Here is a 26,733-nt window from a genome sequence, read left to right as displayed (position 1 = left end):
CTTGTCCCACTTCTGGCTACAGTGCCTAGGATAAGGCGTAGGGGAAATACAAATGGAGGATTCGGTTCTTGCAACACATGGTAATGGATCTGAAACCTGTTGAGACTTCCATAGATGTATTTTTTATAAGAAGTATTAAGTAATATCAAAGAATCTATACCTAGGCCTGATGACGGCATACAGGTATTTCAGGGGGTTTTTACAAGCCGCCTAGCTCCTGCTTTTAGGTGACATGGTAACATTTTCATGTGTATATTTGGTTTGTATTAGGGAATTTCATGTAACTGCTGCTCTATGCATGTGCCATCTCATGTCAGATTGGGTGATGCCGTATGGCATACTGTTCCTGCTGGAGGCTTTGCCATGAGTAACCAAACACAGGTCTCGCTTAAAATAGTTGCCTCCCCACAGACATGTGATACAGAAGCCACATTGGTAAGGATCAGCTGCTGGAGGATGACGGCAATACTGGTGACTAGTCCCTGCCTACTTGTGGGCATAGCTTGGTTTTGGCCAATGCTCCATATTTCAGATTGTGTGAATTGGAAGAATGGGTCAGTTTTGACATTACTTTGTTAAATGGAGATCCATGAAGTTTGGATGGAAGGAGCTCTCCAGCTGGGTTTAGAAGCAGGCAGATGAGACCTTTTTCTAAAAGCATGTTTCTTTTTACACAGCTGAATGTTTGCCCTGTCGCTGGACTCCAAATTCCAGTTTGGTTAGGCTAAAATACTTGTAGGAATAGCAGCGGTCCCCATACACTGGCTGAGCCTTCCTCCTCCTATTACTTCAGCATTGCCCAGTGTGATGAGGGCACCTCCATGGCACAATGAGAAATTAGGAGCAGAAAGGGACAAGACAGCTGCCCCCCTCTATTCACCTAATGACAGCAGCGTTTGCTCTCTCAGTCTAAGCAGAGGTAAGTGTTCAAAGTTTTCTTATCCTAAAGGATCCCTTCAGGGCAGAAATCGGAGGTAACACTGCTGTCGCTTTGTGAAAAGGAAAAGCCTCAGGTCTGTTTATTATTCTATTTTATGGTAAATATTCAGGATTGTTTGACTTGGAGTAAGGCTGTGTGTTGTGTGCAGTATTTCCCCAATCTCATGTTTGGTGCTGTTGGGATTTTCTTCCGGTGACTCTGTGATTGGCATAAGTAGGCCTACGTACACACATGCAATGGTCCTGGTCTGATAATTGCTTCAGGCCTGATATCGTGTGTGTGCGTGCGTAGGGATTGTTGTCCTGGCCGATTGACGGACAGCTGTAATGAAAGTGAAGGGGAGAGAGGACAGTAGGGTACGCTCTGATGTTCTCCCCTCTCCATAGAGCAGAATGGCGCTGTGTGTACAACACTCGTTCAGTTATTTATCATTGGAAAGGATCATAAAAGAACATTTCCAATGACAATTATTGCACTGTGTACACAGCATAAGTCACAGCTGTTCCCTGTCTCTGGGGAGACCCAAATTGCTGCACAAACTTGCAAACAATGATAGGTTCCCCTGGTGCAGAGATGGGCCATACATAGGGTAAGGGGACATAAGTTAACTTGTTACTTTCCCATTAGCAGCTGCACTCTCCATCCACATTGAAGAGGTTCAGAATAAGCTTGGGCTCTTTTATATCATGCCAACTGTCTGTGACTTCCAATCTGTATGTGCTGCTCCATCTATATCATAATCCTCGTCTATGCCAGGGGCTGTCTATGAATTACTTCTAACCATGGTTTATTATTATTCATATGATGGGCCTGATTTATTACACAAAATAAAAGTAGCCAGATTATCAGAGGAGAGCCTGGGTGATCCAGCAAACCTGGCTTTGGTCCAGGATTGAAAACATTTGGCAGCTAACAGCAATGAAGAAATCCATTCCAAGTTTGCTGAATCACCCAGGTTCTCTAGGTTGATTTGTTACCCTTACCATATTTTAAGAACAGTAATAACCTTTGTGTCCCATTACCTGGATGTGTTTGTTTTCCTCTCATTGTGCCCATTGAGAGGAAAGCAGCACCCATAATCCTAACCTGTCAGTATAACATTGCCCATGCTATGACCTATCACATGAATACGATGGCTGTCACGTGGGCACCATTATGGAGGTTTCCCTTCCACCCACGTGACAAGAACTTGGTGCGCGGGTGCGGCCGGCCCTCCCTCTACACAGCGCAGGTCTTTGCTTTACAGCGCCTCTACTGGCTCAAATCAGTTTTACACCACCCGTCTGGAATGGTCTTCATAAAAATGGAAGCCGGAAGTCCGGCGTTTGTTTATGACGTGTTCTTTCAGTTATTGGTTCCGGTTCGTGCTGTCGTCATCTCTGGGCGCCCGGTAATAACAAGGAAAGGATTTCGGTGCCAAATCCTAATGATGGAAGGAGAATATTTCATGGGCGGAGGGGGCATTGTGGGCGACTGGGAGGACAGAGGAGGGGTGAGTCTGCCGGCTGGGGAGCACTACAACTCCCAGCATTGTCACGTTTACCAACAACTTGTTATTGTAAATAAAGTTATACAAATATTAAAGTGCGCCTGTCTGGGGACTGCCATTGCTGTTGTGAAAATGCCAGCTGGCTGGAGGCATGAACAAGCATGCAGCAAGTGAAAGGCAGCAATGACAGCCCCTATGGTTCTCAAGTTATCACTTGCTGTGCCCCCCGACATATTACATGAATGGGACAGAAAGGCTCTGGGGGTGGAGTCAGTGAGTCTGGTGTCCTGATTGGTGGAATATCACCTGATAATTATACCAGCACCTCCCCCTGCACAACAGCCCGCCAAATTCATTGTAATCGCAGCGATCAGAACTTTTTTACATATATATATATATATATATATGTATATATTTACTTTTATTAATCTCCTAAACGTAAAGCTGAACTCTGGGTAAAAGGCAGAGTTGCCCTCGCAGTGCCCCCCATAGACATGTTCATCTTTGGTAAGGGTGTTCTGATCCTTTCCCTTCCTCCCGTGACCTCGCTATTCCCCCAAAACTCTCCAGTGCTCTCCCCGGCTTCTTCTATCTGGGCGCACCGCCTGGCACTAATCAGTAACCACCCGGCTGTATTTGGGTGGTTGGATCATAATACCTACAGCTTCTTCTGCACTCCATGTGTCCGCACGTTGTACAGCGCTATGGAATATGCGGGAGATTTATAAATACAGTTTAATAATAATTTGTCTTCACATCACAACACATACGGTGCGAAAGCAATCACTCTGCATAGAGGACACTGGTTCTGGATTGTGATTGGCTGACCATTTGTCTTTATTATTTGTAGCTGGTTCTGTTGTGTCACCTTGATAGTTCAGCCCTGAAAATAGAGATTTTCTATAGTTTTCTTTTTTGTTTTCTATTGAATGTACAGCGCTGAGTAATATGTTGGCGCTATATAAATACAATTTATTAATAATGTTACATTTTCATCATTCCTGATGTCGGGAACCTGTCTTTATAAATGTATAATCTGTTTGTTGTTATCAGTTGTGTTAGTAAATTGTTATTATGTCTATCTTTATTAATAAAAACTGATTTAAAAACTAAAAACAAATCCAGCCACCAAAAATCTTTCTTTATCTAACAATTATAATAATATATGTAATTTTATAACTAAAATAATTAAAACTACCCTCATGGACGCCTCTCCACCACCCTTGTGTATATGTAGAGAACAATACATCTCCAGTATTCTCCCTGCAAGCAGGGTGATCAGAAGATGTAGGTGGGTGGTAGCCCCGGTATAACAGCCGGTGCTGGGTGGTGCACCCAGATATAAAGTCCTGGGGAGAACACTGATCTCCATTATACAAGCTTCGAGCTTTGGCTGTCATTTATTGTGTGTTACTTCCCCCACCTCCTAGATTGTAAGCTCTTCTGGGAAGGGTTCTCCTGTTTCACTGTCTGCATCTGTCCTATTTATTTGTACAATGCTGCGTAATATGTTGGCGCTATAAAATTCCTGTTTATTAATAATAACTTCCTGATGTTTGTATGCAGACTCCGCTCCTTGGCTGGTCACTTTCCCAGGGTGCTCTGTTTTCAGTCCTGGGCTATCTCAATGCTGGAAGTATAGTGGAGCTGTATTGTTTTCCAAGAATAAACTATAGATTTATTTCCTCATCTCAGGCCTGATTTATAAAAGCTCTCAAAGACTGGAGAAGATGGGTAAACCTGGGTGATCCAGCAATCATTTGCTATTAGTTGGCAAATGTTTTTAATCCTAGACCTATCTATCTATTCCAGGTTTGCTGGTTCACCCACGTTGGTCTATGTTCTCATCTTGGAGCGCTTGAATAAATCAGGTTCCTCCTGTCTTTGTGCAGCACAGCACGAGCCAAAAAAAAATGACTGTGGTCCTTAGTATCCCTTCATGTCCTTGGCACAATACAAACCTGATGAAGACTCCAGTCCTCTGTTATTCTGGGGTATTTATTACAGATTGGAAGTATTTTTATAAAATAAATTGTTCCCTTGTGTGCTTGTGTCAGGATGAAGAATACACAGAAGCTGAGGATGATGCCGAGTTGCAGCAGGAATGTCTGCAGAAATTGGGCAGTCGTGACTACATCATGGAACCGGCAATATTTAACACCTTGAAGAGGTCAGTGGGGCTGAGATTCCTTTCAGAGGAACCTACACTTGGTAAAGCCACCATGTGGGCTGTGTACCTACCTTAGTAGTCTGCAGACCCTTCCCCGAAACCTCACAATCCAAAGTGTTATAAGAGGTTTGGTCTTTTGTACCTCACTATGGTGGTGAGCGTTTTTTCACAACATAATAGAAATGAGTATTTGTGTTCTAGTGCCCCCAGGTTTCAGGGCTCCTATTAGGGCTATGGTACTTAATCGTATATATTCCTGAAGTCACTATTGTTTGCAATTCTAAACATTCATCTTGTCTGTTCTTCCAGATATTTCCAGGCCGGTGGCTCCCCAGAGAATGTCATACAACTGCTTTCAGAGAATTATACGGCTGTGGCACAGACAGTGAACTTGTTAGCTGAATGGCTCATCCAGTCAGGTTTGTCATTTCAGAATGTGGTGAATGACCACAGAAATCCTTTATCATGTAACGGAGCAGATACAGGTAGTCCCTAGGTTAAGGACATCCAACATACAGACACCTCCTAGATATGAACGGGGCTTTCTTGCTGGCTGTGTGCAGAACAAAGGCTGGAGGGTGGTTTGCATGACTTGCAGAAGAAATCTTTTGCTAAACACAGCTGAGGTTGTGGGTGATCTTAGGGTGAGCTCTTTCTGCAGCCTCTTGTAACTCTTTATTGACCAGGACAAACTCTGCAGTTGTTTCTTTTTGCATATCAAAGCACAGCTTGCTCCAGAAGGTAATAAATGCCTAGGCTCCATAAAGTTTTTTATTCTGCTTTGTTTGTAATACAGGCTGCTTAATAATATGTTCAGGAAAACATCTGTCCTAACTGCATTTATTAAAATAATGTACCTGTTCCAAATTACATACAAATTCATCTTAAGAACAAGCCTACAGTCGCTATCCCGTATGTAACCCGGGGACTACCTGTGTAACAATGTGGAGCTAGAATGGGGCTTTATACAGAACGTCTGAATGTTGGTACGTTGGTTTTGTGATGTACAGGTGTGGAACCTGTCCAAGTACAGGAGACGGTGGAGAATCATCTGAAAAGTCTGCTCATTAAACACTTCGATCCCCGGAAAGCAGATTCCATCTTCACAGAGGAAGGAGAGGTAATGGTCTTAGCAATTTACATTTTTACTTGTCTAGCCCTTATGGAAACCCAGCAACATTTCATACACTGGATGTCCATATTTGCACTTACATTCTTCCACCTACACCAGACTGTATGTAGAGAAGGATTAGAATCCTTGTCGGATTCTAACCAGTACAAGGAGCTCCTCTCTTCCTGGGGGTATAGCTACAACAGAGACACATCCAGTAGTATCAATCTGACAGGGGTCTATACATTTCTAATTCTGTTGGTTGCAGATTTTCCTTCGCTTCCATCCTAGTTGTTGTCATCCAAACAGGAAGTAGGAGAAATCTCTGTAATGGAGCCCCAGATGGTAGTACAATCCACTTAGCAATAAATGACTACCCCACGCTAACCCTACACACACATTTTTATTTCCTAGACCCCAGCCTGGTTGGAGCAGATGATCGCACACACAACATGGAGAGACCTTTTCTACAAGCTGGCAGAGGCTCATCCAGACTGTTTGATGTTGAACTTCACTGTAAAGGTAAAGGTCGCTTAAATTTTCTCATGTGTTACCTATACAGTCACAATGCTTCTCATCAGTGTATTTATGTTCTTTAAAGAAAACCTGCCAAATTGATATCATTCCTGACCTCCTCCTGGAATTGTTTCTTTATATTCTTTAGTTTAGGTCACTCATACAGATGCTGTATTTTCATTGTATGGTATTGGGCCAAACACATCAATGTTTGATCTGAATGTTGGGGTTTTTTTTCCCCCCTAAGAAGTAAGGTAAAGATGGAGACCCCCCTTGCTGTATAACTTACTACAGCCAGCGGTTTCCAGACTGCACTGGAATTGTGATGACTGTAGGCAAAATATAAAGTTGACAAGGCACTTGTAGATCTTTGATATACAGAGGAGATGTACCCCTAAACAGGAAGAGGTTTTTATGTACAGCGGTTTTTATGTTTGGGGTTATTTTGTGTGGCTAGTTTGCTTTAATACACATATTCACTGAGTCATGTCTCTTTTGCAGCTCATCTCTGATGCCGGGTATCAGGGAGAAATCACAAGTGTCTCCACAGCCTGCCAACAGCTTGAAGTGTTCTCTAGGGTGCTTCGTACCTCACTGGCCACCATATTAGATGGGGGGGAGGAGAATCTGGAGAAGAACTTGCCAGAGTTTGCTGTAAGTTCACTCTTTTCTATACATTTCAGGTTGACGTTCTTACCTTCTAGGTGGGATTCTGTTCCCTTCTTCTCTTTAAGATGGCCTAAATTGATCTGTTTACTCTGTTTATGTGCACAACAAATATTTTCTTGTCTTCTTACTGTCTCTTTCCAATCAATTTTACTGAATGTGACGGGAGGGTGATGAGGCTGATAAAGGCTACAATTCCTTTCCTCTGTTCTGTTCTTTGGTGTCATGTGTTTAGTTTGGGTATCACTTCCCTGACTTCCATCGCAGCTCACCACCTACCTAGCAGAAAATTTTGACACTTCGGGTTCTATCTGCCAAGCTACATTTCACTTTTATTTTTTCAATTCTAGAAAATGGTCTGCCATGGAGAGCACACTTATTTATTTGCCCAGGCAATCATGTCCATATTGGCACAGGAGGAACAAGGAGGATCCGCCATGCGTAGGATCGCACAGGAAGTGCAAAGATTTGCTCATGAAAAGTAAGGATTTGGAATATCTTGCAATGGAAGACAAAGCCCCAGCAGAGCATATAGCTGGATATTCCTATTGGATTGTTTTCTTTCTCTGAGTAAATTCAACAGCATATTCACAGGTTATATGCTTAGTAATACTGTGCTGATAGGTTTAAGCGATCAGATTGTGTAACATAATTACAATAATTTTTTTACCTTTTCATACTCAAATAAGTATTTTCTGTATGTGTGGCCTATGGCATCACATTCAACTTTAAATACAACAATATTTAGAGCCATTTCACATCTTTGTATAATGGTAATGTGAACTAAATGCAGCATGTTACCGTGCCAATTACAGTACAGTATCCAAAATGAATCAGATGCCCTACCACAACATATATTCATGCACCAAAAATGGTTACATATTGCTTTGATATATTAGGTAATTATAGTACTTGCATTATAGTAGTTGATATTGTTTAATGTTTCTCCTTCAGGGGTCATGATGCCAGCCAAATCACACTTGCCTTGGGTACAGCAGCTTCATACCCTCGAGCTTGCCAAGCACTCGGAGCTATGTTATCTAAAGGAGCATTGAACCCTGCAGACATCACTGTGCTGTTCAAGATGTTTACAAGCATGGATGCCCCTCCTGTGGAGCTGGTGAGTACAGGGAGGAAAGTAATAGTTTATTATTGATGTATGGTTATTATTTTGTGTTCTCTATCAGACATAGGATGATATGATCTATTACTGCTTTTTATCACATAAAGCATGTGGTATACACTGGTGCCAAGGAGCTCCCTTGCATTCATTATGCATTACCACAACTACATTGACTGACAGCAAATTTCACACTTTAACGGGTCCCTGGACTTCCCCCCCAGATCGTGTTGTAGGTTATTATGATTCAGAACCCTGAATGAGGGAGCATTGGCTATTCCAAACTAACTCTGTGCTTTCTTTGCAGATCCGTGTTCCTGCTTTTCTGGACCTTTTTATGCTGTCACTTTTTAAACCAGGTGCCAAGATAAACCAAGACCACAAACACAAATACATCCATATACTGGCATACGCCGCAAGTGTTGTGGAGACCTGGAAGAAGGTGAGTGATGTCTGTGCTTCATCAAAAATGTTTTTATCTTTATTTCTATAGTATTAGTAATTCTGCAGGGTTTCAGAGAACAGAACACTTTACATTGGTTTTTGTGGGGTCTAAAAGCACATCAGCCAACCCAGACGTTAAAGGTCTTATGATTGGTACTCACCAACATAAAATGTTAATTTTGCAGATGACATATTGCTGTACCTTACATCTCCATCTATATCCATTCCTGTGTTAATGAAAGAATTGGACCGCTTTAGTGGGGTGAGCAATTTCAAGGTTAATTATGACAAAACTGTACCCATGGGCATTTCCATGTCTCATTGATGTCGATTGATCTCCAATATGAAAACTAATTTCCCATTCTGATGACGAGATAAATCCCTTAAATATTTGGGTAATCACATACCCAATCACCTAGACTCTATGGCAGAAATTAATTATAGACCTTTACTTCATAGTGTTGAAAGTACTTTGAAGTCATACTCTGGTTTATACCTATCTTGAACATTTGATTTACTCCTATATGGACAGGGAAGACGTCTCGGATCAATAAGTTTATCCAGAGGTGGACTCGCACTACCAGATTTTGGTGTATACTATAAAGCGGTCATTCTACACCAGATACTGCATTGGGCGCATTACAGAGAGTCCGAATTATGGGTGTTTTTGGATTTTTTTTTTTTTTTTTTGGTCTCTCTTTTCTGGGTACAGCCCTGGATACGATTCTTGCCCCCATATAGTCCACCATCGGTGACATACTCTGTGTGTATCATCTAAACCTAGTCCTTTAATTGCACTCCTTGGTAATCTAGAATTATCTGCAACTATGGAGTCCACCAGATTTCTAGCTTGGACTTCAGAGGAAACACCTACATTTGGTGAGATCTTAAGAAGTGGTAGGTTACCTCCATTATCTGATCTAGATATCCCTCAGGATCTTACGGGTACAGCATGGTTGTCTTATCGACAAATATAACAATATGTAATTTCCATGAACAGACCACAAACAGCTTCTGTCTCAAGAGACTAGGGTAGAGCACGGGGTATCCACCATATATGCGATCTTACTGAGTGTACACAGACAGGGACATCCTTTCTTTATAAGATGCTGGGAAAGAGTTTTACAGAAGAAAGCCTAGAAAAATCCTAAAATTGAATACATAAATTATCCAGATCTAATAAATAAAAAAAGGGAGATGTTACAAAATATTCAGGAGATGGTATAGATGCCCAATGGATATTTATCAGTTTCATTGTACATACTCAGCAAAATGCTGGAGATGTGTTTTGTTTATTCTTTCTCTTCAATTTTTTGTTTCACCCTTATGTATTTTTTTAGATTTCTTTTGTATATTTCATGTTGTGTAATTATAATCTTGTTTATAACCCAAAAAAACTTTAATATACATAAAGCCACATCAATTGATATATTTGCACATACATTTTAAGGTTTTGGCTGGATAAAGAAGCTTTTGATGCATAAAGATAATTCTTAATGCTAGTTATTCCCTAATGTATATTCAGCTCACCACCCTAACCCTGTAAAACATTATGTCTGTATGACCTGTATTCCTATTGGGTATGTTGGCATAAAAAGAAAAGCAAATATAGCCTGCAAAGCATATTTTCCTGTACTGATAATTCTCTGTTTCTTTTCTGTTGCAGAACAAAAGGGTGAATATAAACAAGGATGAACTGAAGTCCACCTCTAAAGCAATAGAAACCGTTCACAATCTGTGCTGCAATGAGAACAAGGGAGCCTCAGAGCTGGTGGCAGAGCTTAGTACACTGTATCAGTGTATCAGGTATGTTGCTGGAAGCGAGCAGTCTGTGCTTTTACATATCATTTACCATGTGACACAGTCACATCATTTATTCACCCATTATACTTCCCTAGATTCCCAGTTGTGGCCATGGGTGTTTTGAAGTGGGTGGACTGGACAGTGTCAGAGCCTCGCTACTTCCAGCTACAGACCGATCACACTCCAGTGCACTTGGCCTTACTAGATGAGGTATGTGAATTGCCTTTTCATGTGTTATTTGAATAAGTTTTCCAGATTTGTCACACATGCAGCAGAAATTCATAATTCTAAGCACTTGTCTCTCTATGCAGTGCTGGCAGATCATGGCGGGAGGAGGGGCTGTCAGGGAGCCCTATGTCTCTCTATGCAGTGCTGCCTGCTTGTGACAGGAGGAATGATGTGAGCTCCCGCTGTATTATAGAATAATAGTTTTTCTTCTTGTAGATCAGTACATGCCACCAATTGTTACACCCACAAGTCCTGCAACTTCTCATCAAACTCTTTGAGACAGAACACTCACAGCTGGATGTCATGGAACAGGTAGGTGACAGAATATATTCAAATGTAAGAGGCACTGTGGAATATTAAAGTGGTTCTTTGCCTTGTGCTAGCTGGAGACTGATTTGGAGAATCAGTTTTACCGTGTTGACCTTTTTTTTTTTCTCCTTTTACATCCTTAGTTGGAGCTGAAGAAGACTTTGCTGGACAGGATGGTGCACTTGCTGAGTCGAGGGTATGTACTTCCTGTGGTTACTTACATGCGTAGATGTCTGGAGAAGATGGACACCGACATCTCACTTATCAGATACTTTGTCACAGAGGTGAGTCTTTTTACTTCCTGTTGGGAAGGAGTGTGTGTGTGTGTGTGGGGGGGTCAGGAACAGGGATCTCCCCCTAGTTTAAAGTTGAAAAGTTCCATTTATCTAGGACTGTTCTGTCTGCTTCCAATCATATTGCAAAAGCATTTCTAACTCCAACTGCATTTGATGGTAATGGTAATGGTAGTGGTAGTAGGTGGCACATTCTTGATGCTTGATGAGACTCTATTTAAGGTAATACACTGATGCAATATAGAAAATTTTATTCAAACAATTTGCAATGCTTGTGATGTACTCCAGGACTGCTGCTCTATTGTAAAAAATTGTGATTACTTTATCCCTTCTCCTGCAACATTTGCTTACCTTTTTTTTTTCTTTTTTTTAGCTCCCCATGCTTAGCATCAGGAGCTAAAAGAACAAAAAACAGCACTGGATTTGAATGAGCATGTGACCGTACTACTCCAAACAGTGCTTTCATAGAGGGGAGGCCATGGATGGTCATTGTCAACGTACAATTCTGGAGGCTTGTACCGTACACATTTTTGTTTTAGAGCTGGAGAATTGGATATAAATATATACTGTCGTGGGCTAAATTAAAAGATTGTTTCTTTAACACCGTGTGTGTTTCTTTTACACGGTGTGAGCAATGTACAGGATTACTATACTTCTTCTAGTCTTGATTTGGGCCACCATTACCTAAGCTATGTTTTGGCCATCTCAGTATATAGTACTATTCATTGGATATGATAACTTTGGGTTACTGTAGTAAATATTGAAAATATCAGAACATGAGTGGCCTTTGTAGGGCTGCTTCCAGTACAGTCTACTGCTAAAGGAGCAGCTGGGGGTAACAAACAGACTGCAGCACCCAGAAGTTCAGCGTCCTCATTATCTTCTCTCTCTCTCTTTAGGTCCTGGATGTCATCGCTCCCCCATACACCTCTGACTTTGTGCAGCTTTTCCTCCCAATCCTAGAAAATGAAAGCATTGCTGGCACAATCAAGGCAGAAGGGGAACATGACCCTGTAACAGAGTTTATAGGTAGGAAAAGCTTTTTCTTGCTTAAAGTAGAAAAACAAAAAATTGTGTCAGGTACATCTTTTATTGCACATGAGACAGGCAACGTCTTATTTTTTAGGCAGTACAACTTATGAGTGATTTTTATTTAAAAAATTAGGTGTTTCAAATGTAGCATACAGTGTGCATGCCTAGAATTCACCAGGATGTGGAACCCATGGTGCACAAAAGGACGACACTTCTGGTCTACACTATACATAACTATGATCCCTGTATTCCCTAGCAACTAATTATTTTGAGGAACAGCAAACCCCAGGGGACTGTAGAGATGTAAATTGTGATCAGAAAGTGTCTGCTGCTTTGGTGACTATTTGATGTGATGTTTGTTGTAAAAATGAAACCTGTCATGAGGGGGAATAAAGAGGGCAGAGGAACAGTAATGGACTATACAGGGCAGGCTTACAGTGAACTAGTGTAGGACAAATATTTATATTTTAATGACGAGAATAATTGGTATTACATTATTGATTTTCCCATTCAAATAACTTTTTTTTTGTTATATAGTTCACTGCAAATCCAAATTCATCATGATGAACTGATTGGACCTCGCTCTGGTGACCAGTGAGAACTTTTTTTTTTTATTTTCTGTAAGGAATTGTGTATATAGAATTTGTTTTGGTTGTACTTTGTTTTGGTTGTACTTTTTATTTGTTATATTTCTTTTTCAACAAATACAAACTTATTTTAAAACTACATCTGTGTTCATTTGCTGGTGCATCATTTTACCTCATCGTACTGGGGACGTCTGAAACTTTGTAGCAGTGTGCGTGGACTGTTACTTTTTGTTGTAAAATGTGTCCTTTTGTGCAGCAACCTACCAACTGCAAGGTGAGTTTTAGAAATAATACTTTAAAGTAAATGTTTGTTTTCTTTTTAAATTGATAAAAGTGGGGTTATACTATAAGAAAGGGTAGTGATTCACAGGCAAGCTAAGGAATGAGAAATATGTAAACTTTTTTTGTTGTATATTTGGTATTTGTGTGGTTTTGGCCTTGTTTACAGATGTAGTCAGTACGTTGCGCCATGTATTTGGTGCCCCAATAGGTTTTAAATGCTCTCCTGGCAGAGAAATGGAATAGAGTGATGGTGCCCCTTGTAATGCCTGGCATACCCCGGACCTGTTATGTGGGGTTTAGGCGTTAAATAACTGAAATGTGCCTTAATGCTTCCTTCCATTGCACAGCAGATTTTGCCATTACTGTGTAATATTTTATCCTGAATGTGTGTACATGTGTATATATTTTTCTTATCTTGCTGCATTTTGTGTCCTGTTTCAGTTTTAGGTTTATTTCCACCCAAGGTTTAAGTTTTATCAGAGCAGAGAAGGATTTTACTGCAACCTAGATTCACTTTGGGGCGATTTCTCCTCACCTAGGAAACGGCAGTAAATGTCACGGTGCTTTGAACCCTTTATCGCTCTAGATAAAACTGGAATATTTGGCTAGATTGACATTATTAGGTTATACTGATGGTTTCAGTCCCTTAATACCAGCATTTTTATACCTGAACAAGGTGTGTCAAGGTAACTGGACCAAAAAATCCAATACATCCATATATTCTTCTCATCAAATCTTTATTATAAAGAAAATCATACCAAACAGCATTTTATACAGTTTTGCTAGATCAATCTGTATTTATCAAATGGTAGATTAGATTAAAAAAAAGCAATAAAAACATAATAATTGGCACTTAGGCAGAATGTATTTTTGTACAAGATACATAATGGCTACATTGGGCTTAAAATCACAGCCATAGGTAGAATGATTGTATGGTAAAACCTCTGAAACTGCAGCCAAAGCATTTTTTCAGTTTTAAATGTTAAAATCTAGTTGACTGCCCCCACTTCGGGAGATTTCCTTTTGCTTTGTTGTGTGACCAGCACTGGAAAGGGGACTCCTGCTAAATGGGACAATCACAGGACTTTTATTAGTAAAACTGCATTGCTGTGTCACCAGGACAAGAAATGTAAAATGGAAACCTAACTAAAGACACCAGAGCAATGAAAGGCCAACAAATTTTCTTAAAAAAAAAAAACTTACTTTACATTTTTTAGTTCCCTTCGGTATTCTGCTTTAATGTCTGACAAGGTTTTGTACCTCTAGTTATCCCTGATGAGAAAGTCATGGCACCAGTGTCGTGTACTGTCCATGGATAGCAGCTTGTGAGAGGCATTGATCACATCCAGTGCCGGGATAGCAATGTATAGCAGCTTTGTCCTATGGCAAAGATTCAGATTTCCTTAGGGTAGTAAGACGTCACCATAGGCACAGTCCTCCTCTATGGCCAGGTTGTAGTCGGATCCCTTTCCACCTTTATATGTGCTCGTCACAATGCGCAGCCAGCCCCTTTCTCCCTGCAAATCAATACAAATCAGATTAGTGAGAATTAGCCATGTAGTCACAGGTCAGATCATTAGCAACACTGCATGCTGGCTAACATTCAGGTGGGAACAAACCACACCGTGTACAAAGTATATTGTTTTGACAAACCAGATTGGCCAAGCACAAAACAAATTCTCCATTGTTGTTTTGTTTGTTTATAACTTTTATTTTTTAGTCTTTTCTTTCTGCAGTGCTGTATGCAAGTTTCTGCATCTACATATATAGGTTTGCATTGGACTGCTGTAATTTTTTTTTAGCATTTATTAACATGGTTTTATGAGTTAACTCCAATTGAATGACATTTAGTTACTAAAATAATTAACAAAATAGATTTTACATTTGAAAAAAAAAAAAAAGTTTAATCTTTTACTGACATGTTAGTGTTTCTTGCAGCCTTTTTAATGTCACTTTCTGTCCACATGCACACTCCAAGGGGGTTTTCTCTGTGTAATGGGTGATGAAATGACAAATTGTAGTCGCCATCAGAACCAAAATTGCAGTAATTCAATTAAAAAAACAAGGACAGTGTGATTACAGTACAAAGAGGGCCTACCGGGTATTATTTTAATAAAAACTGCAGATTAAAAAAAATTAATTTTAAATCCCCAAAACAGGTAAACAACGCATGCAAGATTTTTAGTCATTAGGTTTACACACATTACACAAATTAAATCTGCAGCTTTCATCTAAATAATTCCCGGTGATTCTTGCCCAAGTCATTCCTGTAACAAATTCTGTCCGTCTCCTAGTTGTGCTCCTGCTTCAGGTTTACAAGGCGAGACTAAAATCTGTTTGTGGGATGGGGAACAAAAAAACAGACATTTTTTTTTCTGTAAACTCCACAGGAAGTGAGATACTTTGCAATGTAAGGGAAGTTCCCTACCTTAGATAGCAGGCACAGTAACATTTGTCCCCCTGGAAGAGTTTCTCTCTATGCCTGGTATGGTAGCAACACAGAATTCTGTCTTTCCCTTCACTTTTACTGCAAGTGAGATTGGTGACCGGGGCAATTAGAGAGAGCAAATCTACCCTAATGGGGACACAGCAATACAGAACCTGAGAGGTTATTTAACCCTTCCACATCTATGTATCCTTTCTCCTTTATTATAAAGAAATACATCTTTCATTTTAGGACAAAAAAGTGATATTGTTTAAGGCCTGGTCTACATTGATGTTGTTTTTAAACCTTTGTAAATGCTTTTGTATGAATTTGTAAGTATTTATTTATAGGTAATTATTAGTGTTGGTCGAATATCTCACTATTCGATCGAATAGGGAGATATTGTTGGGGTGATTGCATGCTGAATTCAAACACCATTAGTGTCAATGGTTTGAGAATTCAGGTTATTTTTAGGGACGGTGAAGAACTGCAAGAGCAATCGGGAGCGGAGCTAACAGCTCCGCTCCCCTGATTGCTCTCGCAGCCCTTTACTAGTTGTATGTGTTCTTGGATGGAAAAACTCTATCAAGGAATAGGGATAGTGCTCCCTGATTGGCTGAGGAAAGCTTTCCTCAGCCAATCAATCAGAGAGCACTAGATGTTTTGAATGGGGAGACTTGTCCCCATTTAACCTCTAGTGCCAGGGATCGCACACTGTTCTCAATGAATGCGACCGCGGCTACATTCATTGAGAAGATCCCCAGCACTGGAGGTTAATTAGACTCTAGTGTCACAGATCGCACACTGTTCTCACTGAATGCAACTGCGGCGGCATTCATTGAGTAGGTCCCCGGGGCACTAAAGGCTAAATGGGGACACGTTTGCCCATTTTATCACCTTTAGTGCTCTGTGATTGGCTGGGGAAAGGAAAATCCTGATGACGCATGACCTTTTCTCAGCCAATCACGGAGCACTAAAGGTGATAAATGGGGAAACTTGTCCACATTTAACCTCTAGTACCCCGGGATCCCACACTGACAGGAGGAATAATCCTGTCCTTGTGGGAAACCTGTAAAAAAAAAAAAAAAAAAAAAAGTTACACAAATCACACGCATTGAATAAATTACTTTAACATTATTATTTTTTTTAACACAAGAATTTGCGCTGTCACATCCTTTATTTTTCGGGTTGGATCTGTCCAAATTCGCACAGCTATATTCGGGTCGAATATAAGGACAATCCGAATTTGAAAACCAATACTAGTAATTATGTGGCAGGAATTAGATAAATTTGAATAAATGCCTCATTCAATTAAATAGAAGCAAATGAAGCATTTATATAAAGGACTTTGACAATCCCTATACAAAAATGTTGCAGTAGATAATGTCATTTTTGTTTAATTTGTCCTTTTAAAGTGACAATAAAATGGATTTTTATACTATTTTTGAATTTTTCCATTTTGCATAAAGACACTGATGTAGCCTGAGGATGGCGCTCATCTGTTTTTACCAGTCGCAGAGTTTTCTGCATTGATGGCTTTTTTACTAACTTGCTTTAAGTGTGTTTTGCAATCCCATACAAGAATCCAGTAATGTGAAACCCTCTTGAAAAAAAGTTAGCATTAGTGGTCAATAAGTTCTGAGTGATCTGAGACACCCCACATCCTACTAAACCAGCTCCTACAGCAAAGTCCAGAAGAAGGGCATTTGTTTTAAAATCTTTGCTTTTTAATGTAAAAATGATTTGTTGGTCATTTTGTAATTTATGTACTTGGGCACAGCCATGTCTGCTCATCCACTTTCTGCTTTTTTGTTGTTTCTCAAATACAAGTCTATAACATGATTGATCTTACCTAATGGCTTAAATGTGAACGCCGCAGCAACTGTTTAAAATAAAAATCTCATTTAAGATTTAGCATGTAGTAAATGTTTCAATCTGCAGCTTTTGTTTGGCAGGATCATTAATTATTGTTTTTAAAAGGTCCTTGTCCAGGCATCCAGTTTTAGAGGGGGACAATGCTCTGTCCTTTTTGCTAGTTGTGCATTACAGTCTCAATAAAAGCTTGAGCAAGAAAAATTTTTTTACAGACCCATTACTCAGACATGGTCTGTTGTCACCAACAGGAAACCCACCCTGAGAAAAGCCATGCAGTAATCATGGTTAGATCTTCATCAGCATCCCCTTTTTAAAGGATGTTTGCATGATAAAGCTTAAATGAGATTTTAGCAACTGGTTTTACAGAAATAGAAAATAGATCGAATGATATTGCTGAGTATTTCCTCTGGTTTCTAAAACCTTCAGAATCTCCAACCTAGATAAAAACATGCCGTAAAAGTCGAAAGGCTTAATCTTGCATATGCAGATCCAATGGTCACGAACCTGGTACAGACAGGTCACCAATCTATTTCACTTGGCAGTTTGTAATATTTTCTTTGTTGTGTATATATTAAAAAAAATGAGAGCACTCACCCAAGGATCTCCCCAAGAGTTGCGGACAATCCAGTACTCCACGCCGTTCTCATCCACACCCCACCCAGCGACAGAAATAATGTGATTCACCATGGCACCAGGCTGGTACTCAGCATACAGGCCCCCGGTGTAGGCTTCTAGTTTTTCTGTAGCCATTATACCGCAGCTGGAAAACACAAACAATGATGGTATACTATATTTTATATCAAATGGTGTCATATTCCTTGTAACACACAAAAATTGCTCCACTGAGCCACAGCATCTGCAAAAATGTCTGTTTAAAATTTAAGAATTCACCAGCCTTGATTTCAAAATCTCCATTTTTTTTTTTTGTTTAAAATATTCAGAATTCAACCACTTTGTTTGAAGTCAAAATGTCTGAATTTGCCAAAATAGGAATATATACTTCTTACCCAGCACAGAGAACAGGTCAAAATGTAGTTTATTTTTGAATAGTTCATTTTTTATATTTACATTTTAAGTGGTACAACAGCAGTAGAATCTCATTCCAATTTCTCTACCACATACATTTCCCCCCGTTACTTACACCTACTAAGAAGCACAGAATATAACTGGGTATTAAGTAAAAATAACTGAGACTGTTGACCCAGGGAACATCCAATTGCTTCATGGAATCAGGAAGGAATATTTTTCCCCTGTTGAAGCAAATTGTACCCGGGTTTTTTTTTGCCTTCCTCTGGACCAACTATGTCTTATAGAGTTTTAAACCTGGAATATGTTTATTTCCCTACTAGTTGAACTTGATGGACTTATTTATGTCTTTTTTCAATCTAACCTACTATGAAATAATCCAATTAAATGTAACCATCCAACAATAATCAATATATTAATATTTATGTCTCTTGTGTATGGTTACCTGATGGGTCCATTCTTGTAGATCTCCGCCCTCATCTTCTCCCTCCCACTGACAGAGCCGTAGTCTCCCACTTTCCAAAGAGTGTAGTTGGAGACGAAGAAGCACTTTCCAAAAGTCACACAAGTACCACACTGGTTGAATTTGTTGCAGTCTGTAATATTAGAACAAATATTCATAAACTAAAATATTTACACACAATCAATACCATTTCTAGTAATAATACATTCACTGTTTTGTCCTATCTACATTGCATAGAATTTCTTCTGGAGGTTTGAAGTAACCACAACCGGTGAGTAGATCATACAAAACACTTCCTATCCCTATCACATGAGCCCTATCACATGAAACTCAGAAGCTACAAATGTGATAATTTTGGTATGACTACATAAAAAATTACATCTGTACAAGCAGAAATATAATTGTTGTGCAATGATCATGCACATCTGCACTGGATAACAATGAATAATGACAAATGAGTGGCTGAAAATGCATTTCTGTAGTTTGCTCTAAACACTGAAATTTTAATCATTTAACTCAAAATGCAAGGCTGCTACAACAATAATAATAAAGATCTTGCACTGTGGAATCCCCCAGTAGGTTCCTCAGCTGGGTCATTATATGCCTGACACATCACATAAAATCATGGGGAAAATACATTTGAGTTCTGGAAATAAAGGTATTGCTTAGTAATCTCAGACTTTTAAAATGGAAAATAAAGCATAATGAAAGTGAGACGCGCTGATCTACACTAACAAGGTGTGGTCCCACAACATTCACTATACCTGTCTGCCTTTTATGTAGTATACATATAGGACATGATCATAAAAATCATCATAATATAACTAATACAAGCTATAATGTCATTTTATACGATAAAACAGGTTACTGATAAAAGAAAAAAGTGGTGTGCTCTGTTAACACTCATGAATACAAAATAAGAACTTCCTTTAGAACATTGGCTCATTGTGCTGTCCAGTAAAAATGTAAACATGGCTAAGGTAAACATGTACAACACACTAAAAGCCAAGTGGGGATAAATGTAAAGACATACAAATGCTTTGCGAAGGCAGACAGAGAAACGCACACATACATGAAAAATAGGGGCAGACAGAAACACATACCCATAACATTGGGGCAGATATTAGGTGCACAAAGGGGGCACAAACCTGCAAAGTGGCAGACACGTACAAAATAGAGGCAGACAGACATACACACTCTCAAAACTGCAGAAGACTGATAAGTGGAAATATGCACACATTGAGATTGAAAGTGGAGGAAGGCAAACAAAAACACACAAAAAGTAGGAGAAGAAAGGCACACAGCAGTTGGGGGCAGAAACAAGCATAATGAGGGCAAGGATACACCTGCAAATTGGGAGCAAAGGTATAAATAAGCAGACAGACACATTCATAATGTAGGTGTGCACACTTTCATAAAGCAAAGGCAGATAACATACCTACAATGTTAACAGATTCACGAGGAAGGGGCACCCACACACACAAATGAAAGACACACATGCATACATACATAAAAAGTAGGAGAAGGCAAACACACACATGCAAAGTGCAAGAGGGACAGGTAACACACATTTGATACCCAAGTGTGATACATTTTTCTTCATGTTTTGATTATGTGCAGTGTTCCCAAACATTTGTGTGTATAGAAATAAAAGTTAATATAAGGATTTGGAGCTTTTCTTGCTTTCTTAAACAGTGCTATTATTCCCAACACCATTGTACATGCAATCTGGGGGGGCAGACTCACAAGGAACACAGACACACACACTTGTGTGCTATGAGAAGACAGATGTGCTCACAGCCACCCATTAAATGGGGGCAGATCTGCAGACACACTCCATTGTACCAAGTTTAGGTATAGGACAAGATACAAACTAGTTTATAAATGTTAGCAATTAAAATAATATATTCTATACAATCAAACATCTCAATAATAATAAAAAGTGGCTGCTAAGTTATTGTCTAATTTATTAGCATACAAAATGGGGGGAGACAAACACTAAAATTGATGAAGGCCAACACAAGACACCAGAAAAGTAGAAGCAGACACTTACACACAAGCAAAGTTGACACACATGTATGGGGCATACAGACCTCCACAGAAAATGTTGGTAAAGAAACAAAGCAAGATTGGACACACACGCACAAAGTGGGAAAAGATGCCAAACTTTTATATGACTCATTGAAGCCCCGATCATGAATACAATGCGATTACTCAGGGATAGCTAGGGCAGACACACACTACACATCCAGGAGCTGGGAAAATAGGCACTCAAGTCAATTGAGGTAAATATACAGATACACAAACACAATTTGAATGCAGTCATGTACATCCCACACCAAGTACTGGGGAATAATATTAATAAAGTAGGAGCAGACAGACAAACTTTTATTCTAAGTGGAAGCGAATGTGTATAGATACAAACCCACCAACACACTAAGGGGGTACAGACATAAACACTTGCAAAATAGGAACACTCACACCCTAAATGGAGTAAGGCATACCCATAAATAGTAGGGTAAAACACCCCCGAATGCATGCAAAGAGGACACAAACCCACCAACAAAGTGAGGGTCGACACATACACAAAAAGGGAGAACATACCCCTGCACATGTGCAAAGTGCGGACAGGTGCACACGCAAATATTGGGGGCAGATGAGCACACAACCACACATTTAGTGAGGACAGAGGCACAGGCGCACAGACCTACAGACAAACAAATCAACCTATACCCTAAACAGGGCCAGACAGATTCGCAATTGGAGCAAACACACAATACATGGGGGCAAAAAGACCAAAAAATGGAGAGCGCATTAACACCATGCAAAGGCCAGCATCACCGTTTTATACAGATATATGAGATTATTAAAGTATTATTTTGGCCAGAGCAACCAATCTAAATCCTCTTATGACACAGCTGCTTTGAGGCATAGAGACTTCCATTGCCATCCTGCCCATTTCCCATGGATGTCTGCTTTTCTTACCCTGATCCTTGGCCTGGTAATTGTTGCAGGTTTCATCAGGGATTCCATACTTATTTGCGTATTCCCAGACTCCGCCATGGTCTCCACCCTCGCAGGACCCTGCATTGCCGCAGTCAATTACATTTTGCACAGACAGGTAAGCAGATGGCCATGCTCCTTTCCTTTTGATGTTTATGCGATCTGCAGGAAGGGTCATGAAAAAAAAAAAGCCACTTGAAATAATCAAGGCAAAAAGTAGCATGGTGTTTCATTTATTTTTTGCATTGTGTTACTCTTAATGCTGAAAAATGTATTTGAAGTTCATTAAACCTCTCCTCCTGTATCACTGTCTGTATTAGTCTGTCATTTGCAATGCCTATTTAATGTACAGCACTGCGTAATATGTTGGCGCTATATAAATCCTGTTTAATAATAATAATAATAATTAAACTGCCAAACACCAGACATTTTTAAATTAAGCAAGCAGCTTAGCTGGGAACGGGTAGATTTCTTTCTCAGATATTTACTGCTGTTTAAACTTGTGAAATGATCTCCTGATGAAGAGATGATAAAGGAAGTGTTGATAACCAGCAGGACTAAACAGCTCTGATAATTAATGTAATGCTCAGAATGTTGTGTCAGTAAGCAGCGCTCTGATGGTTTTATATTGGTAATTTAACCCATTAGGTCAGGAGGGCCCACACTGGGTGTCGGTATGTCATAGAACAGCCATTTCCCTGTAAAATGAAGACTTCCTTTCTGGCTTTATAAACAAACATGTACTTTGGACAAAGAAGTTTTCTGATCTTGCATTTTCATAGGAAACAGATTGCTATATCCTCCCCAAGACACAGTCAGACACCTAACAGGTTTTAATGTGTAAGCACAGGCCTAATTGTTTTTAGGATAGAATAGGGAAGGGGTGAAGTACACCTTCCCTATTCTATCACAAAAACACAATCACTATTTCTAATGTGGGTGACCGAAAAAGCTGATTTCCTTTACAATATATGCTAGGAAAACAACAAGAAGTTGAAGGAAACCTACCAAAGTAACAAAAAGTCCACTCTCAATTGTCTTGCAAATTGTAATATAAACAGCAAAAAAATGGCACATGTGTTTAGCAGCCAATATCTCTATTACACTATTAAAAACCTTTGCCCCCTCCAGTAGGTATTTACCTAGAGTGAGGATCAAACTAACCCTAGTACTCTACCTAAGGATTAGAAAGCTGGGCTATAGATAAAACTAAAGTATACAGCCTTCTGCTGGAAGTTCTGCTACCAGAAGGTGGATGTAAGATGAATGAAACCCACCTGCCATGGCACTGGTACTGCCATGTGCCCAGCATGATCCGCAGTACTGAGGAATGTGCTGGTTCCGTGTAGTGCTGACATAGTTGGTACCATTGATATTACGCCAGTCCCAGGCCTTTGGTATGTTTTCTCTGGATAGGTATTCATGTGGTCTTGGGTAAGTCCTAAACAAACAAAAAATATAGAATATAAAATATACCAATGCAACAATAAAAGGTCAGCTGAAGAGACAAAAGCCTGATTGGGGTTCCAATAGCATGTAAATATCTTTGAGTAAAAGACTTTCACACTTGGGTTACCGGCTTCCTCCATCTGCTGTAGTCTTTGCAAAGGGAATCATACCCTCACTTACAATTTCTTTTATGTAACAAAATGATTTGAGTAAGTACAGAAATCTCAGATTATATGAATTATTCCAACAAACATGTTAAGCTACATTTTAAATTTTTGTCGGAAAATTAAAATACAGCAGATAAAAGCTAATCACATTGTATTCATGATAGGGGCTTCAATGAGCCATAAAAAAAAATTTGGCATCTTTCCCCACTATTTTCCTCCATAGTGTGGCACCTAAGTCACTTGACACAGTTTATAATTTTTCAGGAAGCAGTCAGACTGGTTTGTCACAAGACAATCTCATGCTCCCAGAATTTTCTGTTTCAAGTATCATTGAAAACAGTGGAGTGCTGTGCCAATATTGGAGGAGAAAGTTTAGGGGAATTACACAAATGGATTTCAGTGAATTTGCTTGTACAATATCCAGAACAAAGTTCCTAACTCCAAAATGAACTACACAAAGACAATGGGAACAATGTAGCATTTAGGTTTAACAATCTGCAGTGCTGAGTGTGAGGATACAGACAAGGTCTGTTTGTTGGAAGAACTACAAGTATCAGCAAGCTTTGTACATCAGTTTTAAAACAAAAGGCAATGATGGGTTTTCAACTGCTGACACACAAGATTAGGCTATGAGTGGGCAAAGATTGGATTTTAGTCATTTTGAACTTAAATCAAAACTCCAGCAAATGTTTGCAGAGCTTGAACAGCTTTATTTCTGAAGATCTTGAGATCGACCATCCCTGTAAACTACCTGAAATGTTTTACAAAGAGTCATTCTTCCAACAAGTAATACTTGGGTTATAGGAGGAGTCTAGTAGGCAGGAAAAACAACTCCCAGACATTTCCTAGCTTTACCCTGTTTTGGAGTTCCACTTTAAAGCCCCCCCAAAAAAAAAAAAATAATACATAAAGACTAAAAGGAAGAATAGGATCCCCCTATATGGGTTGACACATAACTTAGAGAGAGAGGGCGATTATATATAAGTTTGGGTGGTTTTAACGCTTCCATGTCCACCACTAACGACTTTAGGTTTAAGGTGCACCGGGACTCAAAGATTGGGAGGTTTTACCCATGCAATTGTGCAGACATGGGGTATCCTGTAAGTCATTATAGGTGCTCCTCACTTAGTACAATGCTGCACAAACTGTTACTGAGCATTATGTGAATATTAATCACCTGGTGTAAGAACAAAGATAGTGGTACTCACCTCTGCCCAAAGTCCCCCCTGGCTACAGGTTTATAGCAGTGCTGCCCCTCTTTGTAGTAGAGCCCTGCATTGACCCAGGAGATGAGAGCAAATAACTGCAGCAAAAGCCAGCTGTACATGGTGCAGGACAGACACAAACTCATGTGATTTGCAGGAAGAGGGCTGAATATAACAGCAGACACTTCCTCCTTTGCTGACTCACTCCCTCCTCCTTGTTTTTTCAAAAGACTTAAAGGCACAGCCCAGCATGGGACATCAAAAAATGGAGCCTGACCACTTTACACAACAGCAGAATTCCTGATTGGACAAAAATGCAGAGTACACACTTTCCTATGGCTCTGCCCCAGCTGCTGCTTTGTGTGCAGCTCATAGACACCCTCCATAGAACAAAAACTGTCACCTAGTTTCAATTAAAAGGTCAAATTCATAAAAATTAAACATTTGAAAGAGATTGTCAAATATTTTCCACTGTGGTCTTGAATGCTGTGCACAGAATAACCTCATTTTTCCGAAATGCAATTTATTTTCTATAAACATCAAATGGCTGAGTATGTGCTCTGGAGAAGAATTAGGGGCCATTGATGCTGGATGTGTGTCAGATAGTTGCTGCTTTTATTCCACTCTGTGACCCCACTAATATGAGTATTTTACAGTGGTTTCTGTTTAAAATAATTTACTTTTATTCTGTGCTAGTGACCACACAGAAAAGGAAAGAAAAATCCCCCATGGTTATTAATTATTCCCCACACTTTGCTTTTGTTTTGCATAATGCGCCCACACACACAGAGACATAGTTGTGTTCAAAATAAAAGCAATGTGTTTAAAAAAAAGTGAATAAAGTACAAAATCTTATATTTGCGTTTATTTCTTTACACACAAATGCATCTGGAACACTGCACATTCTATTCTAACTCAAAACATGAAGAAAAGTGCAGCAGTGTAGAGTTGAAATAGTGAGGTCATTCATTCTGTGAAAAATTCTGGCCCTTATATAAGGCAGCAAATGTTGTACATGCCGAATATAGTACATTTCTCACTGAAAATCTGAGTAAAATGGTTCAGAACAGCATACTTTGGTTACAAAAGGGGAAACATAAAAAAAGTGCAGAAAATGATAGACTGCTCAGCTAAAATGATCTCAAGTACCTTAAAATGGCAACCAATACCTGAAAGATGTGGAAGAAAAGGGAAAACTAGCATTGGAATGGATAGAAGAATAGCCAGAATGGTAAAGACTCCAGGAAGTTAAAAGAAGGTGTAAAGTTACCTGTGAGTACGGTTACAATTAGAAGTCAAGATGTGAAGCCAAACTATCGGCAAGAAGCCCCCACAAAGTCCCAATGTTGAAAAAAAACATTAACTGAAGTAGTTAAGGTTTGACAAGAACACAATGACCGGCCTAAAGAGAAATGGATGCAACATTTTTTAGATTGATGGAAGCAAGATTGTTCTTTTTTCTGAGTTCAAGCAACGTCTTGGTTATAGACCAACAAGACTGACGTTATGGAGTAGCCAGCCCAATCCCCAGACCTTAATTCAATAGAAATCTTGTGGGGGGGGTCACATCAAAAATGCTGTTTCTGAGGCAAAACCAAGAAATGAAGAATTATGGAGTCCAATCCTTGGTTGATGCCATGCAACACAGATGTGCAGCAGTTCTCAGAAACTGCAGTTATACAACTAAATATTAGCTCAGTGATTGAAAGGAAATAATTTTTTCAGGTTATATAGTGAATGTAAAGAAGAATGCAGACACTTTTTATTTTTGAACAGCCTACCATTCCCTTTTCTTCACTTTCTGTAAAGGAATAACACAAATTTTGATACATTTTTCTTCATATTTTGATTTGGAATAGAATTTGCATTGTTCTCAGTGCATTTGTACTTAAAGAAATAAAAGCAAATAGAAGGATTAGGAGCTTTATTCACTTTTCTAAACACACTTGTATCTTATACACTTTAAACTTCCACCATTTGAAAAGCATAATTGAATACATCTAAACACAACCGCTATAATTCAATCAAAGCTTTACATTTTACTTCCATTTTAAATATTGTTTCCAATTTTTATAAATGCAAAACTTTTCTTAAACTATTACCTAGTCATCCTGTTATGATCTCCAAGTA

At 39.4% G+C, this 26,733-nt stretch overlaps 2 protein-coding genes across 2 annotated transcripts; one reads left to right on the top strand and one right to left on the bottom strand.

Annotated features, from left to right (window-relative positions):
* The first annotated feature begins 1,992 nt into the window (after positions 1–1,992).
* NELFCD (negative elongation factor complex member C/D) lies at positions 1,993–12,847 on the top strand. Its single transcript, XM_072414494.1, has 15 exons — positions 1,993–2,432; positions 4,487–4,599; positions 4,909–5,018; positions 5,610–5,719; positions 6,125–6,232; positions 6,728–6,880; positions 7,243–7,373; positions 7,847–8,012; positions 8,320–8,454; positions 10,123–10,262; positions 10,355–10,469; positions 10,704–10,799; positions 10,940–11,080; positions 11,989–12,118; positions 12,659–12,847. Exons 1-15 carry the CDS (start codon positions 2,052–2,054, stop codon positions 12,691–12,693), a joined length of 2,064 nt encoding a protein of 687 aa, XP_072270595.1. The 5' UTR covers positions 1,993–2,051; the 3' UTR covers positions 12,694–12,847.
* An 863-nt stretch (positions 12,848–13,710) lies between these two features.
* Positions 13,711–24,764, bottom strand: CTSZ (cathepsin Z). Its single transcript, XM_072414497.1, has 6 exons — positions 24,607–24,764; positions 23,060–23,223; positions 21,765–21,944; positions 18,762–18,912; positions 17,885–18,050; positions 13,711–14,507 (listed from the first exon to the last, which is right to left on the bottom strand). Exons 1-6 carry the CDS (start codon positions 24,747–24,749, stop codon positions 14,394–14,396), a joined length of 918 nt encoding a protein of 305 aa, XP_072270598.1. The 5' UTR covers positions 24,750–24,764; the 3' UTR covers positions 13,711–14,393.
* Between the last annotated feature and the right edge of the window lie 1,969 nt (positions 24,765–26,733).

The sequence above is a fragment of the Pyxicephalus adspersus genome, chromosome 6 (assembly GCF_032062135.1).
Source record: "Pyxicephalus adspersus chromosome 6, UCB_Pads_2.0, whole genome shotgun sequence".
In the NCBI taxonomy this organism is placed as follows: domain Eukaryota; kingdom Metazoa; phylum Chordata; class Amphibia; order Anura; family Pyxicephalidae; genus Pyxicephalus; species Pyxicephalus adspersus.
The sequence above is the reverse complement of the archived record's forward strand: the minus strand, read 5'-3'. Positions and strand labels throughout refer to the sequence as shown.

Bases quoted from the DNA above. Each gene is read 5' to 3' on its own strand.
- NELFCD (XM_072414494.1), top strand. From the start codon at position 2,052: ATGACCTATCACATGAATACGATGGCTGTCACGTGGGCACCATTATGG. The intron at 2,433-4,486 runs GTGAGTCTGCCG...TGCTTGTGTCAG, and splicing joins ACTGGGAGGACAGAGGAGGG to GATGAAGAATACACAGAAGC. The intron at 5,019-5,609 runs GTTTGTCATTTC...TGTGATGTACAG, and splicing joins TGAATGGCTCATCCAGTCAG to GTGTGGAACCTGTCCAAGTA.
- CTSZ (XM_072414497.1), bottom strand. From the start codon at position 24,749: ATGAGTTTGTGTCTGTCCTGCACCATGTACAGCTGGCTTTTGCTGCAG. The intron at 18,913-21,764 runs GTAAGAAAAGCA...CTAATATTACAG, and splicing joins TTACCAGGCCAAGGATCAGG to ACTGCAACAAATTCAACCAG. The intron at 14,508-17,884 runs GTGAGTGCTCTC...ATTGATTTGCAG, and splicing joins ACTCTTGGGGAGATCCTTGG to GGAGAAAGGGGCTGGCTGCG.